The 20,075-nt window shown below is 43.8% G+C and overlaps 1 protein-coding gene and 1 long non-coding RNA gene across 7 annotated transcripts; one reads left to right on the forward strand and one right to left on the reverse strand.

The window, feature by feature from the left end:
• LOC307043049 (uncharacterized protein) lies at window positions 1-18,597 on the forward strand. 6 transcript variants are annotated; one of them, XM_079687255.1, is made up of 8 exons: window positions 1-127; window positions 1,347-1,535; window positions 3,699-3,777; window positions 3,960-4,111; window positions 13,631-13,995; window positions 14,430-14,489; window positions 15,225-15,387; window positions 16,716-18,597. In XM_079687255.1, the coding sequence occupies exons 7-8, from the start codon at window positions 15,233-15,235 to the stop codon at window positions 18,367-18,369; spliced, it is 1,809 nt and encodes a 602-aa protein (XP_079543381.1). In that variant the 5' UTR covers window positions 1-127; window positions 1,347-1,535; window positions 3,699-3,777; window positions 3,960-4,111; window positions 13,631-13,995; window positions 14,430-14,489; window positions 15,225-15,232; the 3' UTR covers window positions 18,370-18,597. The 6 variants fall into 6 exon arrangements, with proteins under 6 accessions (XP_079543381.1, XP_079543382.1, XP_079543384.1 ...); XM_079687256.1 differs by lacking the exon at window positions 13,631-13,995; XM_079687258.1 differs by lacking the exons at window positions 15,225-15,387; window positions 16,716-18,597 and adding an exon at window positions 14,605-14,663.
• Window positions 8,960-11,385, reverse strand: LOC307042477. Its single transcript, XR_013809138.1, has 3 exons — window positions 10,911-11,385; window positions 10,153-10,200; window positions 8,960-9,961 (listed from the first exon to the last, which is right to left on the reverse strand). It is a non-coding gene; the product is annotated as an uncharacterized lncRNA (long non-coding RNA).
• Window positions 18,598-20,075: the final 1,478 nt, after the last annotated feature.

Consider the following 20,075-nt stretch of genomic DNA (forward strand, 5'->3'; position numbering starts at 1 on the left):
CGCGCTTTGAGGAACCCAAAGCCTCCTGACAGAGATGCCTCGATCCTTTCGAAAATTTGCACGGAGGCAAAAGTCAAGGTGAACATCTGTGAGTTTCTCCAAGGCGTTTACCATCGGTAAACAGCAAGTAAGTACTGCCCATAATGTGGAGTAGTGGTGGATATTATGTGCTTTCGATTGAGAACACCAGAGGAGTAGTGTCGTTTTGGTTTGTACATGGTAGCGAATAGATAGCTAGCGTTAGCTAGTAACATTAGCTTGATAGCAGCCATTTCCACCTTCAAGCAGGTGGCCTTAACGTTAGCTTAGCTAGTGCTAGCCAGCGCCGTAGATGGCTCTGGTGCTAGCCAGCCAACTGTTGCTGACTGTTCCATTTGTAGGCAGAAGGCTTATGCTGTATTCGAATGAAAGAGCGAACAATGAATACTTTAACAGGTAAGACTGGCATAATTGCCATTGGTATAAGCTAGTTAGCTTAGCATTGCTGCTAAGTTTGTATTCGGACGCCATGGTCTAACTAACTTACTAGTAGGTTAGCTGATGTTAGCTAGCTAATGAATGTTTCTTGTGCTAGGTGCTTGGTGGTTTCATGACATTGTCTAATCAAATTAGGCCTAATCTAAATTGGTGTCAAAGTTGGTAACGTTAGTTGCCCTTATAATGTTCTTAATGAATTCGTCACGGACCCTATTGCACATTCGTGTCACCGTCTTGGCTTTCAGAATATTAAACTTGTGCTCTCTCCTGACAGATTGAGAGGCTGATAACCTCAGCTCAGTGACGTAAAGGCACACCTTTTATATCATCATTAGCCTATAGTTTAAAAAAAATAAGAGACTAAATGAAAAACAGGTATAAAATAGTATATGACAGTAACACAACAGTTGTTAAAAAATAACAAGAATACAGTTTAAAAGGGGAGTGATTTGTAAGATATCCATAAAGAAAAATAAAATCTGTTTACAGTTCTGTTTCATATGGGTGTTGAGAGATGTATCCATAGATCTCTTAATGTTGCTCTGAGACACAGAGTTCAACATTTTATGACTGAGCATGCTGCTCTCAAAACATGCTCAGACAAAAAAAGTTGGACTCTTTTTTAGCCTCATTGTAGCCTGTTGCTTACTTAGAGTTTAAGCCTCGCCTAGATTACCAAACTCTCTCTCCCTTGCCTCTTCACAATGTTTACAGGTTCGCAATGTTTATAGGTTTGAAATGTTTATAGGTTATTGCAATGCGTAATGTTATTTCTCTGAAAACACAAACATGTTTTATCTTATTTTACTTCTATACTATTCTAGCCTAAATTACCTTCTACTTTTAACTGAATTTTGTACACTGTCCAGTGTTTCCCCTAGGATTGAGTCATAGCAGCGGTGCTAAGGCATGTGGGCCCAGCATAATGTGAGCGCGGAGCGCGTGGAATCTTTTAGTGCGTGCGAAGTGCGCCCCGCCAATTGGTTTCTATGTGTCTGGACAAGAAAGACTCTTGAGGCCTAGTACCGGGGCCGGTTCTAGACAATTTGCTGCCCTAGGTGAGATTTTAGGCGACATTTTATATGTAAAGAATAAATGAAAAATCTCTACAAAAGACAAATACACTGCAGAAACTTATTGACATAGGTAATAGACGTCAAAATGGCTTCAAATGTATTCAGTATTGTATGAACATGTTTGAATTGGGGGGTGGACGTCACCTCCTCTAGGGGGGTCTGGGGCAATGTCTCAAGATTTAGCAAAAATACACCTTTATTGAACATACAGTAACACAAATACTACAAATCCACATAAAAAAGGGTCGCCACTTATTATTATTTTAAGGAAGAAAAAGAAAAAGATATATATATATTTTTTTTGTTACCTGGCTTGCACCCCTTAGCAGCGGCGCTCATATTTCAGCAGCGGCGCTGCACTGCCACTATTTGTATATAGGGGAAACACTGCTGTCCTGTTTTGCACTTTTCCTGTCTTGTCCCTGCACCCTGTCCAATGTTGTCTTTATGTCAGTACCTACCAGCAACACATTTCTAGTATGTTGTAAAACTACATGGCGATAAATCCAATCCACGGATTGCTTCCTAGTTGGAGGTAGGCCTAGTATGCAACACAGACCGTAGTTTATAGACTGTGCATAACTGCAGTCTCCAGCTCCAGTGCTTCCCTCCATGAAGTACTGAAGCTCAGACATTTGTTACCTGTGCAGCACACCTGAGATTAATCACTTCATCCAATACCAGTGTGAGAAAAAGTTTTTAGAGAGTACTTGTCCATGGACAAGTGAGTTTGGCAATTTACTTGTCCGAATACATTTTTCACTTGTCCAGAATGGACAAAAATTGGGGCCACTGGAATCTTCTTCTTCGCCATCGTATTTTACATTTTCACACATAGGGTTGGGTATCGTTTGGATTCGAACGATTCCGGTTCTGCTTTTCGATTCTGGTTATTTTCGGTTCTTTGAGAGGGTAAAAATAAGTCCCATGATAAAGTGGGAGAAAAATATATTTATGAAAACATTAAGTCAAATCTGTATTCCTATTTACAAATCACTTCATACTGTTTAATTTATTATGGTTATTGAATACAATTATATAAAAATAATCTCTGCATTGTTTAGTTAGTTCTAAGTGGTGCAGTTTGAGAATGTACAATTGGCCCAGTCTCCTCTGATGTTACACTGCAACCTGCCTGATACCTGCCTATGTAGAAAAGCGCTAGGCCTTAAATATAATGATAATAGGCTAATAATAATAGCTTATAATAATAAGTAATAATTAATTATTCGCTTTTCTACAACTCAAAGACGCTTGCACGCTTACACATGTCCTTATGCATGTGTATTACATGCTGCATCTGCCCAGCTGCTCACTGTTTGTAAAAGTAAATAAATAGTATTTTCATTTAAATAATGTAGTTTCTATACCCTGCTTCATAAACAACACTGACATCCCTGTGCTCCTCCGAATCTGGGGGTCCGGGGATGTGAGGACAGCGCGAGGACACAGGGAGGCTGCTTCACTTCATAAAGGAAATGGCGGTCAATATTAACAACACATGAGCTAAAACGCTTAATAACCTTCATTACGTGTCAGATAAAGAACATAAGAAAGTTTGAAAAAGATGAGGCTGTTAAACGGGCACGCTGTGTGTAGAAAGAGAGAGAGACGCTGAGCTGCACCATGCAGCGAACAGCTGATCCGGAGCATAGAGAGAGAGCTGTGGTCCGCGGGGCTCGGCCTCGCCTCCTATCCTCACAACTCTTATTAATCCCGGTACCGGACAATTGTTATTTGTTCCTACTCGGAACAGAGTTTTGCTTCCCAACCCTGCCACTGTGCTACACTTCCAGCGCTGCCCCGCCCAGCCCCCGTCTGTACAGAAAAAGGCGAGATGCATTTCCTTAGGAATCGACAAGCAGAACCGAAACTAACATTTCTAAACGAACAATGGCGGACACTGACAATTTGCGAATGAGTTCTGCCTTTTGTAAACTGAATTTATCAATAAATCAGGGCGAAAAACGTCACTTGTCGGCCGGACAAGTCAATTGAAATATCTACTTGTCCGATATTGTAAATAACACGTCCCGGACGGTGGGACGTGTACTTTTTCGCACACTGAATACTGTTCGACGGTACATTTATGTGAGGTTACTTCTCTTGCTTCCCTGTGGTGGTTTTTTACTGCCTCTATTCCAGATTGGACATCCTCGTGATCCTGGTGTGCGTGCGACTCGAGAAAATTGCTAGTGACTGTTCGAGTGTTGTTGCAGCTAAGGTAGTTAACATTTCAATATGATTGTGTGACTGCGGTCTCATCTAAATGGGATGCTCAACTACCTGACTGAATGGCTACACCTTTACAACATGCTCATGTTCATAATCTGCATACAAACTAAAAAAATTCCTTTTGTTGGTTGCCTTTGTAATTTCTCCTTTCTCTGGTCTCCTTTTTTCTAGGTCATCAGAGAGGCCAACCATCCTCTTCAGTGTCAGGCAGCCAGGCTAACCATCCTCTTCAGTGTCAGGCAGCCAGGCTAACCATCCTCTTCAGTGTCAGGCAGCCAGGCTAACCGTCCTGTTCAGTGTCAGGCAGATGGAATTATGTTTGGGTAGGTAACTAGCTACCACGCACAACAATGTTCCACTGTAAATATATTGGATGTCAGCATGTGTCTGAGAAGATGCATAACTTTGTTCAGCACACAAAGCTGCACAGTAATGCCCCCAATTTTCACTATCAGTGTGGGGTGCCTGACTGCTCACGGAGGTACAGAAAACACACAGCACTGAAATCGCATATATATAGGCTGCATAAGTACTACCTGCAAGCTGCTCGGCCTATACCGCCTGACATATCAGCTCTACCACCTGACACATCCTTGAAATGTGTGCTTGAGGCTTGTGCATTTAAGTGTGACACTTTAGCCTCTCTTATTAAGCATTTGAAGACACACCTAAGGGTAGGAATGGAAACTAGATGCCCATTTAGAGGTTGTGATTGCAGGTTCACAAACGTGATGACTTTTGCTTCACATATTAACAGGAAACATAGGCGTGCAGAGGATTCAGTTTTAGATGACTTGGTACTAGACAAGTCTATTACTACAGAGTCATTGCCAGAACCCATTCAGTCATCTTCAGAAGCTGCTGGTGAACATGATGGTGAACCAGAAGTGCCATTAGTTGTGGACGAAACCCTTTTTTTACATAACCTTACACTTTTGTATTTGAAATTGCAATCTAAGCTACTCTTACCGGCAAGCACCATACAAACCATTATTGATGGCTTTCAAAGTGCTCATGAACTTGGTCTGTCTCATTCACTTAACATTCTGAGTGAGAAATTGAAGAAACTTGGAATCCCTCGGGCCACTATAAGCAGCATCATCGATGAACTGAACAGAGAGGATCTACTCACACTCTATAACAGGGGAAGACTCAGTACAGATGCAAAGAGGAAGGCTGCTTTTAAAGAGTGTTTCAACTATGTTCATCCCGTGCCTTTGCTCTTGGGCAATGATGAAAATGACAAAGAATGCTTTGCTCAGTATGTACCTATACATGAGACATTGGTGACACTGTTCAAAAATGAGTCTCTACAAGAACAGTATACCATGACACGTTTGCAGCCATCTACTGATGCTGTCTATCAGGATGTCAAGGATGGAGAAGGATTTCAAAGTAATCCAATGTTGAAAGCTGACCCTTCCTCACTTGGTTTGATACTGTAGCAAGATGCCTTTGAGGTTGTGAACCCACTGGGCTCAGGGAAAAAAAAGCACAAGGTTGTACGGGGCTCGACATTAAGGACTGCCCGATGGCCCGGGGCCATCTAGTATTTAGCTCGGGCAATGAAGCCTCACCTGCTGGTTGCCCGATCGGGCAATCTATTATGCCAGTATCATGCAGCTCGCGGATCCAGTAATGAGTGACCCGACAGTAAAACTAAACATATCTATAACTAGTTTAGGTAGTTTGAGAGGTAATTAAAATAGCTAGGAATGATATTCTAACCTGAAGTGTGTGTTTTATCCGCTCACCGCTGCATGTGATCATGCAGAGCTGCGTGTCGACTCGTCAGCAGCAGCTGATCTCTCTCTCCCGTCAGATTAGACTTCACTCGCGTTTATGTCCATATCGATCAGATCCAGCTAGTTCTAGCTAATAATATGAATACCTGCTTATTAAAAGACACCTAAACACTAAGTGTCGCTATGCAACCGGGTGAGGCCACAAAGTATAGAGAACCGCAGTGACGCGTCGTAAAACCCGGAAGTAAACTTCTTCCGGTTTCTTTGCGAAAAACCAATGCAAATTCTCCATAGGATTTTGGAAAATAGCTCGAAATAAGGTCTGTGGTTGACACACATTTAAGAGAGGGATCACGTTTTGTTCAGCCGGATAATCTCCACATGTCAACCCTACTTTTATAATTTTTGAATCATAAATCTAGTCGCCAAAAGCGAAATGCTAACGTTATGCTATATGCAAGAAAGTTTCTAGTTTCCCACAAAAACTGAAGGTCAGTGATTATTTTATTTCAGATTCAGATGGTATGTCTAATGCTTTCAATGCTCACTTCAAAAAGGCTGGTCACATTTTTGATGAGCAAAGTCATGACTCTCTAAATGGTCGTACTCACAGCCCTAGTCAAGAGATGAGCTCCCCTGTTTTTGATTTTGCTTCTTTCTCGGTCTCTGAAGTCTTACAGGGTTTGCACTCAATTGATCCTAAAAAGTCTGCCGGGCCTGACGGCCTCGACCCATTCTTTTTAAAAATTGCAGCTCAGATTATGGCACAACCAGTAACTGATATTTTTAATCTCTCCCTGTCCACTCACACACTGCCAGCTCTGTGGAAGCAAGCTCTGGTATCGCCCCTCTTGAAAGCTGGTGATCCCACTGAGTTAAATAATTATCGACCTATCTCAAATCTTTCTGTGTTATCAAAGATTCTTGAGTCCCTAGTTTCTACTCAGCTAAAACTTTTTTTAAATTCACACAACATCCTTAACCCTATGCAATCTGGATTCAGATCAAAGTACAGTACTGTGACTGCCAGTCTGAAAGTCTTAGATGATATCAAGGCTGCTTTGGATAACAAATCTGTTTGTGTTGCATTGTTTATTGACCTAGCCAAAGCATTTGATACTGTAGATCACCATATTATGTCTAATGTTATGTTGGTGTCTCGTTTCGGTCATAATGCCATTTGTTGGTTTCAGAGTTATCTAACCGACCGTACTCAATGCGTCAGGTTGGGTAGCACTGTCTCTGACCCTGTCACCTTGGAGAAGGGCGTTCCACAGGGCTCTATTTTGGGGCCTTTGCTCTTTTTATTATATGTAAACAATATTTGTAATCAGATGCAATTTTCTACCTATCATATGTATGCTGATGACACTATTGTATATTCATGTGCTCCTTCTCTGGACATGGCCGTTTCCAATTTAAAATCTGATTTTATCACGCTGCAGCATGCACTTCTTGATTCCAAACTGCTTTTGAACAGTAAGAAAACCAAAGCAATGCTTTTTGGTCCCAAGTCAGCGTCCTCTTGCCTCTCCATTGACACCCTTGATGGCGTCTCTGTGGAGTTTGTTGATATCTACAAATATCTTGGCTTTTGGTTGGACAGTAATCTGAACTTCAAACACCATATCGAAGTTCTAACAAAGAAATTGAAATTCAGTCTTGGCTTCCTTTACAGACTTAAATGTTGTTTTTCAACTTCATCCCGTAAAAGGTTGGTCTCTGGCTTATTCCTGTCCCAGCTGGACTACGGTGACACCATTTATAGATTTGCCTGTCCCACTGTCTTGGCCAAACTTGACCCACTCTACCATGCTGCACTGCGTTATATATCAAATGCACCCTATAGGACTCATCATTGCACACTGTATAGCCTAACTGGATGGTCCTCACTCACTATGCGTAGGATGCAGCATTGGTTTTTATTAATGTATAAAGCCATTTTAGGAAATCTTCCACTCTACATATGTGCCAGATTTGCTCCAGTTTGTGACTTTTACAACCTCAGATCCAGTGCCTTGATACGGTTCCAGGTTCCTGCTGTGCGGACTGAGGCTGGAAAAAGGAGTCTCTTTTATTATGGTCCTTGGTCTTGGAATGACCTTCAATCACGCCTCAAACTGACGGCACTTGTTTCTATAGCCTGTTTTAAATTGAAGTTGTCAGAAGTCCTTACCACCAGCTGCTCTTGCAGTAATAAGTAGTGCCTTTCTTACTGTCCTAATGTGCACAATGTAGTAACTGCTTTTTTTCGTCTTTTGTTTTCTTAGTTATGTTCTCTGTATTTTATATGTTTGTGTTATGTGTTATGTGTAACGTTGCTGCCTTCTTGGCCAGGTCAGCATTGTAAATGAGATTTTATCTCAATGCTTTTTATCTGGTTGAATAAAGGTTAAATTAAAAAATTAAAAAAAACGAACTACAAGCCAGTACAGCAGCAGGGTCGCACGACTTCAACGTCACGCCAACTTAAGATCGTTTCAACTGACTTGCACTGAAACTGCACTTTGAACACTTTAAATATATTAACATTTTAAACTGTATACCCCGGTTATCTAGGCCCGTTTTGTTTAATGTATACCACGTTAATCTAGGCCCTTTTTGTTTTATGTATACATGTCACACTGTGGGAAACGATATTTCGATATTTCTGGATGTATAACACATGTAGAATTTTTGACAATAAAGCTGAATTTTACTTTCGCGTGCTTGCTTATTTTAACAGAGCTTTTCATTTTAGCCACACTGAATTTAACTAGAACTCATGGCTGTGTAAATTACCAGTCTGATATCGTTTTACAAAGATGACAAGAAGAGTGTAGATAGAGGAGAGAACCACTACAAGTCAGGACACATAACAGTGCAGCCTAGATGAAGGTGTGCTTACCGGTGTTGTCAGGGCTGGCATGAGGGACAAGGTTTATAGTGTCGGTGAGTAGTGATAGCAAGAGTACCGTTAACCTTTTAAGACCGAGTTAATTTATTCACATTAATTCCCATCAACAAATCAATTGTATGTGTCACATGAAATCTTTATTAGGCAAGGCAAGGCAAGTTTATTTATATAGCACTTTTCAACACAAGGCAATTCAAAGTGCTTTACAAAAAATGAAAGACATTAAGAAAATGGCATTTAAAATCAGTCATTAAAAAGAAAAGCTAATAAAATAAACATTAAAAGAAAAAATACATGGATAAAAGTTACAGTGCAGTCTAAGATATGAATAGTTCAATTAAAAGCAGCGACAAAAAGAAAAGTCCTCAGCCTGGATTTAAAAGTAGTAAGTTGCAGCGGACCTGCAGGTTTCTGGGAGTTTGCTCCAGATATTTGGAGCATAATAACTGTACGCTGCTTTACCATGTTTAGTTCTGACTCTGGGGACAGAAAGCTGACCCGTCCCTGAAGACCTGAGAGATCTGGATGGTTCATAATTTAGCAGGAAGACAGAAATGCATTTTGGTCCTAAACCATTCAGTGCTTTATAAACAGCAGCAGTATTTTGAAATCTATTCTTTGACACACAGGAAGCCAGTGTAAAGACTTCAGAACTGGAGCGATCTGATCCACTTTCTTAGTGTCAGTGAGGAACCAGTGTAAAGACTTCAGAACAGGAGTGATGTGATCCTCTTTCTTAGTGTTAGTGAGGACTCGAGCAGCGTTGTTCTGAATCAGCTGCAGCTTTCTAATAGATTTTTTAGTGAGACCTGTGAAGACACCATTGCAGTAGTCCAGTCTACTGAAGATAAAAGCATGGACACATTTTTCCAAATCCTGCTGTGACATTATTCTTTTAATCCTAGATATGTTCTTTACGTGATAGTAAGCTGATTTAGTAACTGTTTTAATGTGACTGTTGAAACCAATAACAAATTTAAACCGCTGACAAGAGAGCCCACCTCCGAAGATCGTGACTGGCTGAGGGACAGACTCGGGGGCAGGTTCTCAGGAATTTCTTGGCTTCTCTCCCCCGAGCCAGAAGAGGAACACTACAGCTTGGAAACACTTACTGTTCCTGAAATTATCAAATCTGTTGGGCATCAGGGACCTGAGGCAATTGTGGCAAGCATGGCATTGTCTGAAGAGCAACAGAGGGCAATTCAGGTGGCTACCACTGGTCAGCGAACCAACCCAAACTGGCATTTGTTCAGGAAAGGAAGGTTGACTGCCAGCAACTTTGGAGCTGTCCTGAGGTCAAAGCGTGTGACTGCTTCCTTTATTGCCAGGGTGCTAGGGCAACAACAGGCCCTTGATGGTGTTTTGTCTGTACAGTGGGGGACTATGAATGAATGTGAGGGCGTCAGGGCATTCACCACTGCAACTCAGAAGCAGGTCCATGAGTCAGATTTGTGGCTCTCCCTATCAGGATTGTTGGGGGCATCTCCGGATGGTCAGGTAGGGTCTTCCGCTGTGCTGGAGGTAAAGTGTCCCTACGGAGCCAGGGAAATGACAATTAGTGAAGCATTGCAAATCAAGGGCTTCTGTGTCAGTAAGCAAGGAGAAACATTCAGCCTGCGTGAGGAACATCCATACTGGCACCAAGTGCAAGGTCAGCTTCACCTCACTGCAAGGAAGAAGAAATACAAAAAATGTGAATTGTTTTTAATTTACATTTACTCGCCTTTGCAATGTTGTGGTTGTTAGAGTGTTAGGTTTCCTGTCAGCTCATCTGTTGGGAAGATATCAAATATAGTTTCATGGAATTCACACCGTAACATATACTGTAAGAGCATTAAGACATACAGTACATAGGCTAAAACAAAACATCTAAAGATATAACCTTGCACTTTGATAAGTCTCGTGAACATTTTCACTATTTTGACATTTTTATAGATGAAAATTGAACTAAAGAAATAAATGGTAGATTAATCCATATTGAAAATAGGTGTCAGCTGCTACACTAATTATAATAGTTATATTTCTTAATTAATTAAGATAAGATATTACTGTATTGATCCCAATTTGGGAAATGTTTGTGTTGCAGCACCATAACAAGAAAAACAACATATAAGTTATTATATATACAAAAGTATGTGAGGGATGGAATATTAAATTTAATATAAATGTAAAATGTACATGTGATTTTACGTCCAAGAGAAGCTATGGAGCAGAGAGTTCTCTGCCAGCCAGAGGTGATTTGTTATTAGTTCAATATGTCAAACTGATTTCCCTGACTACAATCTTTAGTATGGTGAAACGTTATGCTGCTTGTACTAATAAGACTTATCATATAAGCCACACAGGTTTTAATAGGATGTATTCATTATCTTTACTTATGTTGCGGTCTTTTCAGCAGTTCCATCTCTATAACGGCGATACAGTCACTACCCATTATTTACATTTCACCGTGAGATGGACAAAAATGTAACGTCAGCTTACCTCATGGCACGAATCCAGACTCTCCTTTGGAAAACATTGGCCGGGAAACGATAGAACAAGCACGTTTCATGCGAAGACCTGTGGCTGCAACCCGGAGCAAAGCAACAAACCATTGCGTAGCTAACTAGTAGTGCTAGCTTTAGCTAACGTTAGCCAACGAAACGAACTGCCAAGTAAAATTGGAAAACACTGGTAATTAATTATTCTATAATTTGTAAAACTACGGTGTTAAAAACGACAATTTCAAAAATACAGATTCTAATGGTCAGATATAGATATACAGATACTAAAGATAGGCAGGTACTTGCTTTCAAGCACAACACAGGGGAAAACAAACTTAGCGGGAGTGTTTACGTGTTCGGCGTAATGACGTACAACGGCCTCGACAATTTCTGTAGTCCTATTCAGCCATTCGGTAACAACCATCGTTTTTCAGACACGTAAACTCTTCAAAAATCCCCAGTGGGGTCACTGCTGATGTATTTAATGTCGTAAAACAAAACGTCAATTACCTCTTACATTTGTGTCAACCACAGACCTTATTTCGAGCTATTTTCCAAAACCCTATGGAAAAAATGCATTGCTTTTTGAGGAAGGAACCGGAAGTGCTAAAAATGCTAACTTACTTCCGGGTTTTAAGACGCGTCACTGCGGTTCTCTATAGCGCAGCGTTATGCATTTGTTTACATGCCCACCGGAACCCCGAGGCATTACCAACAGATGAACGCACAATCAACCCAGACAGGACATCTCTTTCTCCACATTACGTGTTAGACATTAGAATTGACTTATTATTGTCTGTCACATGCTCTTCTTGTCTGTCACATAAGTGGCGCAACTGAAGCGGTATTGCGCTAAAGGGGAATTATTTTGACCGAAGAGATTTAGATTTGCCAGCTAACGGGAACTCCGACGTCACCATGTTGTGTGCTTCGCGGATGCGCTCGGCTCCTCTCGACTGCTGCTCGGGTCTACTCGGTCAGCTTCCGGATGAGGAAGCATTAATTCGACCAACTTACAGTAGATAACTTTACAAACATCTTTAACAGGAGCCATAATAGTGTAAATAATGTTTGTTTTGGCAGTTATAACTGAATGTAATGTTTTCTACTTTTTTTACATCTGGGAAGGCATTTGCCTTCAACTGATGGAAAGTGTCTTGACCAACAACTTAAAGAGCATCTTGCAGGTTTTTATTTATTCTACATTTATGCTTAAACTTGCTTGAAAATTACAATTAAAAAAGTGAATGCAGGATTTGATATGTTTTACGAGACATAAGGGCAGGAATTCAGAGGGAAAGGAGCAATTTTGAGCTCTTCTCTTAAAAACGGCTTTTTTTTAAGGTCTCTCCCCTCCGGTACACGGCACCGTAAGACATTGCATTAGGTTACGCTGTGGTGGCTGTACTGCTCCAGCCGTCTCCTTTGTGTTTGTTTGTTTCCCCCTGTCTGTGTTGTTTGTGTGTGCGTGGTGGCTGTCACTCCTGGCTCCCGTCTCAACCTCCACTCACCTGCTGCAATCAGCTGTGGGCCCTCCCCGACTACACACCTGCTTTCCATCCAGCCATTTACAACGACATATCAACGGAGGCTCCACAACCTTTCTCCGCCAGATCGTCAAGTATCAGCCGTATCTCGCGTCTCTCCTCCGGTACACAGCACCGTAGTGTGGAGTTGCATTAGGTAACGCGAGATACGGCTGATACTTGCGCATTAGTTTCTGTTATGGATCAGTATCAACAGTCCTGCCAGTAACGTTACTATATTATCAATGCTACTTTAGTTATAGCCTGATATATGATAGCTAACTTTACAATGTTGTGATGTGACTTTAGCTAACATTCTGTAGCTAACGCCGGTCACTCACCAAGACAGCTGCCCAGTTCTCCATTGGTTCTCCTCACACCTCAGCTCAATTTTTCTCCGATGGCCATTATTTCTTCTAATCCTTGGCTGCTCCTGGTCTCTTGGACGCCTAGCAGGCTCATAATTATAAGGTTGTGGTCCGTCATATGCATTCAAATATTCATGTTCAACTTCTTCTGTGTCGAAACTAGCATTGGGATCCATGTTTATTAATACGTTATACCGGCCGCTCTCCCCCTTGTGTCCCCCGTGTTACGTCACACACGGGAGGTCGCGTGCCGAGGCTTTTTTATGCGGAAGTGAACATTTCTTACAAAAACGACGCCAGATGTCACTGTAGTGTATATTTCTGTATATCTTTTTGAAAATCTAGTGTATTCATCATTTTCCTACATATTTATTCACAGGTCTCTTTAACCTGGAAGTTGCTCTTTAAGTATTTCTTATAGCAATGCAGGGCGTGCAAGCGAGCAAACAAGAGCAAACAAACAAGTGAAATGAAGAATACAATTCAAATTGTACAATATAATATTGTGGTGGTTCATCTTATAATTCAGTCGAGAGAATGCACCAGACAGCATCTACAGTAAGACCTGGAAACATTTAAATGTTCTAGGGGGAGGCCCCCCAAACCCTTCGTGCAGTTTCGTCCGCGCGCATTTTTCAGGGCAATCTCTATTGGGCTCAGGGCCATCTGTAAATTATCTTAGATGGCCCACAGGGCCATCTCCCAAAATCCTTAATGTCATGCACTGTTTTAGCTGTTTACCTAACCCTGACTGACATCTTGCCTCACAATAGATCTTCTATAGAGCAGATGCAACAAACATGTATTTGTATGTCTGTACACAGAGGAAGGAATGGGTGGGGCAGAGAGAGCAGAACCTCTGATGGTGAGGACCTACGTCATCCTCAACAGAATGCCTGCTACAGCGATGTTGGAGGTCAAAGGGGAATGGCCTTTTCTCTTTTCCCCGAGAGGGCTTTTCTCCCACTTTGGCCTCCTGACGGACGTCAACATACTTCAGAAGCTCCAAGAGGCCCTGGGTCAGAGAGGACAGACCATCCTGCATTTCTGCCAGAAACTGGACAACCTGAAGATCAGGGAAGTTCTGGCCAGCTATGATCCAGAGGGTTCGGAGAAGGCTGCCTGCATCCTCCAGCTCCTTATGGTCTACTTTAAGGAGCCTACGGAGAAACTGATGCTCGAAGTTGATGTACGTTTTTTAAAATTTATTTAAAATGCTAAACGAGTGATTACATTAGGGGCGACTGAAGCTCAGTTGGTAAAGCTGGTCTTTCATCGACCGTAGGGTTGGTGGTTCGAATCCTGGCTCTGACTGTCCGCATGTCGGAAGTATCCTTGAGCAAGACACTTAACCCCCAAGTTGCTCCAAATGGGCCGAGATGATCTGTGTTGAGCTGTAGTGCGCGGATTAGCTGTTGCCTTAGCATCACCCAGGCGGGGGCTACAGATTGGTTTGCGGACGTCCATTTGTAAGCGCTTTGGGTGTCTTGAAAAGCGCTATATAAATGCAAGTAATTATTATTATTAGACCATTTATTATGTTCTTATTTACCTCTGACCAATGAACGATCTTCATCCTTGCATAATGTTAAATCTATGCTATTGTGTGTTACTTTGTTACAGACCTGTGCCACTGCTGCTGATGTAGTTACTACTGCAGCACCCCCTGCTTGATCATTCAAGGTAATGTAATGTTCAGGGATGGGATTTTTCCTGTTTATACAGGATTTCCTGCTTTTCTGACCTGAATGGCTAGACTTCACTGCTGCTTTTATTCTCGTTATATAATTTCTCTTAGGACATCCCTGTTCTGCTCCACCATCGATGAGGAATAGGATACTGAATGGTTACTCGAGGGGAGAATCTGACTGAAGGCCTTCCATCTCTCCTGCACTCCATTCAAGTCCAGTCTGTGAAACGACAATTACGATACTCTGACGCCACATGTTTCAGCGATTCGCGTTAGTTAAAATCTCTAGCCCGTTTAAATGATTCAGGGGTCGGACGAGTTGACATGTTCTCGTTCCAGCTGGGCTCGTAACCATCTACCCATAGAGGAATGAGGTTAAACCGTCTAGCCATAAAGGCAGAGGGAGGAGGGCTAGGGAGTTGCTTTGTCGTTCAGCCAGATTCTCCTATCTGCACAGGGACCTTTGATGCTTTTACAGTGACTGTTAAGTAGCCTACCTCACTGATGGTGGAGTAGAAAAGTGCTGTCCACCTGATGTGGAGGGTTCTGTGTAATGTCCTTGCATGCTCTGTACTGTATATTTTCCTGCTTTTTGGTCCTTGGCCAATCATGAATGTTACTCGGATCTGGTAATTGACCTCTCTAGCTCAAGTATTATTTTTGTTTTGATTGATTCTAGGAATATACCTATCCACAATAACGCATGACGGGGTATCTGTTCATTTCAGGTGACACAATGAAGCCTTCTGGGTGGATGCTATCCATCGAGGGACAAGTGGTAATGGGCCCACACCCATTTTTTTTGCATGGGGTAGCTGCTTTATTCAGCAGCTACTATGTCTTCAACCTCGAATATCCCGTTGGATCATGCACACTGGAGTTCATCCAAAGGTATTGTAGCACTCAAACACATGATCAATGTCATCAGTAACGGTACGTCTACACTACAGGCATCGAAAAATGCTTTCAACGCTTCGCCCATTCACTTGAATGGGGTGACGTAGAAGATTTTTAATCTTCGCGGAACTGCATTGTGGGGAGCATGGCATGGCTTTGCAAGCATCACGAGCATCTATCGGCATCAAAAGTTCAACTTTTGAGGCTCGATGCTTGGCATCAGCCAATCAAATCCCGTTTATGCAATTCCCGCCAGTACAAGCGCTAGCCAATCAAACCGCGTGTATGCTAATACCGCAGGTCTTGACTATTTTTCATATGTCATAAAATGGAGTATAAATTAATCATTGCCGTGGCAAGTGTCCCAGTCCTGTATGACTGTACTCTGTTCACCTACCGGGACCTAAACCGGAGGAACCAGGCATGGCGGGAGGTGGCAGAGACAGTTGGTGAAACTGGTAGGTTTTCAACTGTTTGGGGAGTTTATATCCAGTTTACTTCGTTTTAACATTGAATGGACAGCTAGTAATGTAGCATAATATATATTAATATAATAATAAAATAATAAAATAATAATATATATAATATAATAAGTATAACCATAATATATAACATAACATATAATACATGCACAGCTATCAAGCATAGACAGTATATTTAGCCAGCATGTAGCATACAAATAGAATTCATTATTGGAGGAATAATTTAGTAAATTCAAGAAATTAACTATTATTTATTAACTTTATTATTTAATTTCATTTTATTAGAGGATGTGTGCAAAAAAAGATGGAAGACTCTGAGGGACAGGTTCCGCAATGAGAAGAATATGGAGAAGGTGTCACGATTCTCATGTTATGTCACGTTTATAGTTTTGTAGGTTTGGGTGTTTTTGCTGTTTTCCATGTCATGTTTTCCTTTGGGTTATTGTCTGGTCCTTTCCCCTGTGTTTTCCTCTTGTCATTAGTTTCCCTAGTGTGTCTAATTGTCTGATTATGTTTACCTGGGCCCCTGTGTTTTCTCCTCCCTCCTCACCTGTGTCTTGTTGTGTGATTGGTCTTGTGTGTATTTAAGTTCTGGGTTTTCTGTCTGTCTTGGTCGGTTCGTCTTGTTCCCTGACTAGTTCTGCGGTGAGTGTTCTGTTTTTGTCATTGTACATATATCTCATAGCCTTGAAATAAAGGAAGTTCAGTTTATATCTGCATTTGGGTCCTGCTTGTTTCACAAACCGTGACAGTACGAACCGACCAAGAAATGGGCCCAGCAGATCCGTTCGAGTCGGAATTATTAAATGTTTCCTTTTTTTTGACTAACTGCTCGGATAGATGGAAGAGAGCACCTGGAGTTCAGCAGCGTGAGGCTGTGTTGTCGGAGGCGCGCCAGATGGCTAGAGAGAAACCAGGTATGGTGAAGTTCTTACCTGGCTGGATTTCAAAGATCCTCCCTGTGTGTGATTCCCGGCCTGCTAGCCCCAGGCATGCTAGCTCCCGGCCTCCCAATTCCCAACCTGGCACCATACGCCTCGGTGGGTTCCGTCTGCAGTCAACCCATGCTTCTGCCCCAGTTCCTGCTCCTGTCCAAGAGTCATATTCTGGAACTCGTCTGGCTTATGGAGGTCCACGGAGTATTCAGGCGGCTGCTAAGAAGAGGAGTCGCAAGGCCAAGCTAGCAGCTCAAGCCCCAAGAGCCATGGTTCCGGCTCCAGAACCGGACCTTACAGCCATGTTTCCGGCTCCAGAACCGGACCTTACAGCCATGTTTCCGGCTCCAGAACCGGACCTTACAGCCATGTTTCCGGCTCCAGTGCCGGCCCACACAGCCATGTTTCCGGCTCCTCGTCACCTGCTGACTCATCGGCCGACACCAGCTCCTCGAGTCCTGTCGGCGTACCGGCCAACTCCAGCACCTCGTCTCCTGTTGGCTGTCCGTCCGACGCCAGCTCCCCATGTCCTGTCAGCATACCGGCCGACTCCAGCACCTCGTCTCCGGTTCGCTGTCCGTCCGACGCCATCTCCCCGTGTCCTGATGGCTGTCCGTCCGACGCCAGCTCCCCGTGTCTTGTCGGCATACCCGCCGACTCCAGCACCTCGTCTCCTGTTGGCTGTCCGTCCGACGCCAGCTCCCCGGGTTCTGTTGGCGAACCAACCCACTCAAGTGTCGTTGGAGGTCCCGCAGACTGCCCTTCTGCCGGGGGTCCTGCCAACCCCATGTCCTGAGCCGTTGGAGGTCCCGCAGACTGCGCTTCTGCCGAGGGTCCTGCCAACTCCATGTCTTGTCACGTTGGAGGTCCCGCAGACTACTCTTCTGCCGGGGGTCCTGCCAACTCCATGTCTGGTCCCGTTGGAGGTCCCGCAGACTGCTCTTCTGCTGGGGGTCCTGCCAACCCCAGGTCCTGTGCCGTTGGAGGTCCCGCAGACTGCTTTTCTGCCGGGGGTCCTGCCAACTCCATGTCTTGCCACATTGGAGGTCCCGCCGACTACTCTTCCGCGGGGGGTCCTGCCAACTCCATGTCCTGTCGCGTTGGGGATTCCGCCGACTGCTCTCCTGCCGGGGGTCCTGCCGGTCCTGTGTCCTCTTCCATGGGGGATCTTGCCGACACCGGCTCCTGACCGGCCTCCGGAGCTGTCTGGTCTTCACCCCTCCTCGGACTCTGCCTTGCCCCCGGGCCGTCCGCCCGAGATTCCCTCCTCGGACTCTGCCTTGCCCCAGGGCCGTCCGCCCGAGATTCCCTCCATGGACTCTGCCTTGCCCCCGGGCCGTCTGCCCGAATTCCCCTTTTTGAACTCTGCCTTGCCCCCGGGCCGTCCGCCCGAATTCCCCTTTTTTGAACTCTGCCTTGCCCCCGGGCCGTTCGCCCGAGACCCGTCCTCCAGAACCCCTCCACCCACCCTGCTGGATTTTTGTTTTTTTGGGACGTCTGGAATCCGTCCCTTGAGGGGGGGGTTATGTCACGATTCTCATGTTATGTCACATTTATAGTTTTGTAGGTTTGGGTGTTTTTGCTGTTTTCCATGTCATGTTTTCCTTTGGGTTATTGTCTGGTCCTTTTCCCTGTGTTTTCCTCTTGTCATTAGTTTCCCTGGTGTGTCTAATTGTCTGATTATGTTCACCTGGGCCCCTGTGTTTTCTCCTCCCTCCTCACCTGTGTCTTGTTGTGTGATTGGTCTTGTGTGTATTTAAGTTCTGGATTTTCTGTGTTCTGTTTTTGTCATTGTACATATATCTCATAGCCTTGAAATAAAGGAAGTTCAGTTTATATCTGCATTTGGGTCCTGCTTGTTTCACAAACCGTGACAGAAGGAGGCAAAAAGAAGCGGGGCAGGGTCTGCAGGGGGGTACAAGCCCTGGCATTTCATGGCAGTGATGGGGTTTTTAACCCCATTCATCATAGACCGTGCGACGTCCAGCAATGTCCCCCGGCAGACCCTGCCTCCATCCACCCTGGTGGCAGAGGAAGAGAGCCAGGTAGAGAGTGAGCCAGCCAGCCAGTCCACCAGCCAGTCCACCAGTCAGCCAGCCAGCCAGTCCAACAGCCAGTCCACCAGTCAGCCAGCTAGCCAGTCCACCAGTCAGCCCGCCAGTCAGCCCGCCAGTCAGCCAGCAGCAGCCAGCAGCAGCCAGCCAGGAGGAGAATGCTGAGGTCCGGGGCAAAAAATGGGAGAGGGAGAGGGAGATGTTCTCGTTCGAACGAAGTCTGCTGTCAGCAATTACCCAGCAATTGCCCAGCCAACCCCACCAGTGGTGGAGGAGGACGAGGACTTGCAGTTTTTGAATAGCCTCTTGCCCACCATGAGGCTGATGAAAAGGGGACAGAGGGCAAGAGTCCGCCTCGGGATACACCAGTTAATTTTTTACGTGGACCAGGACAATTTATAATTTAATAATTTTTTCACACATACTGATCCACATTACATTTTTTTACACTCTTCACTCATCACACACACTTCACTCACAACATTACCATATAAAACATTAAAGTATGTTATGGCTATACTGTTTCTTCACTTGTTCATGTGGTTTGTCAGTTGCAACATACCAGAAGCTTCATGTATGTCGGTATATATAATGTGCTTTCTTCTGTAATTGTTCATGTGAAAACCTATTGAAATTATGAGTGGTTTATCAGTAAAAACAGGGCTGAAAGAAAAAGGTTGTTAGTCATATCATAATATAATAATATCAATTCAAGAAAGATGTTTATTAGGAATGTTTGATTTTAAAATGGCTCATTTGGAATATTTGCTCTTTAAAGAAAATGGGTAGCTCTTAAAAGAGCTTTTGGTTTGGAGGAGCCATGGTGACCCTACACCACTTTATGCTGCCATGACACTACACCCTCCTCATTCAAATAGGAGCAGAAGGTCTCCCGCAGTTGGATGGATCGGCGTGTGGCGTTGTTTGAGCCCATCCTAGGTGCATCGCGCAGGGTTGGAGCGTCATCACTCGACTCTGCGACGACAGGGACGACAGGTGTGCGTGATGGCCTTCCTATTGTCATCCTCCGGAGGAAGTTGTGCAACACACAGGTGGCCTTCACACACAATTCTGTTACCTCCGGGCTGGTGTTGATGACACGCCGGAACATTCTCCACTGTGATGCGAGGACGCCAAACGCACATTCAACAACCAACCTGGCCCGGCTGAGGCGGTAATTGAACAGCCTCCTTTCACTCGTGAGCTGGAGT

The sequence above is a fragment of the Notothenia rossii genome, assembly GCF_949606895.1.
Source record: "Notothenia rossii genome assembly, chromosome: 6".
Classification (NCBI taxonomy): Eukaryota; Metazoa; Chordata; class Actinopteri; order Perciformes; family Nototheniidae; genus Notothenia; species Notothenia rossii.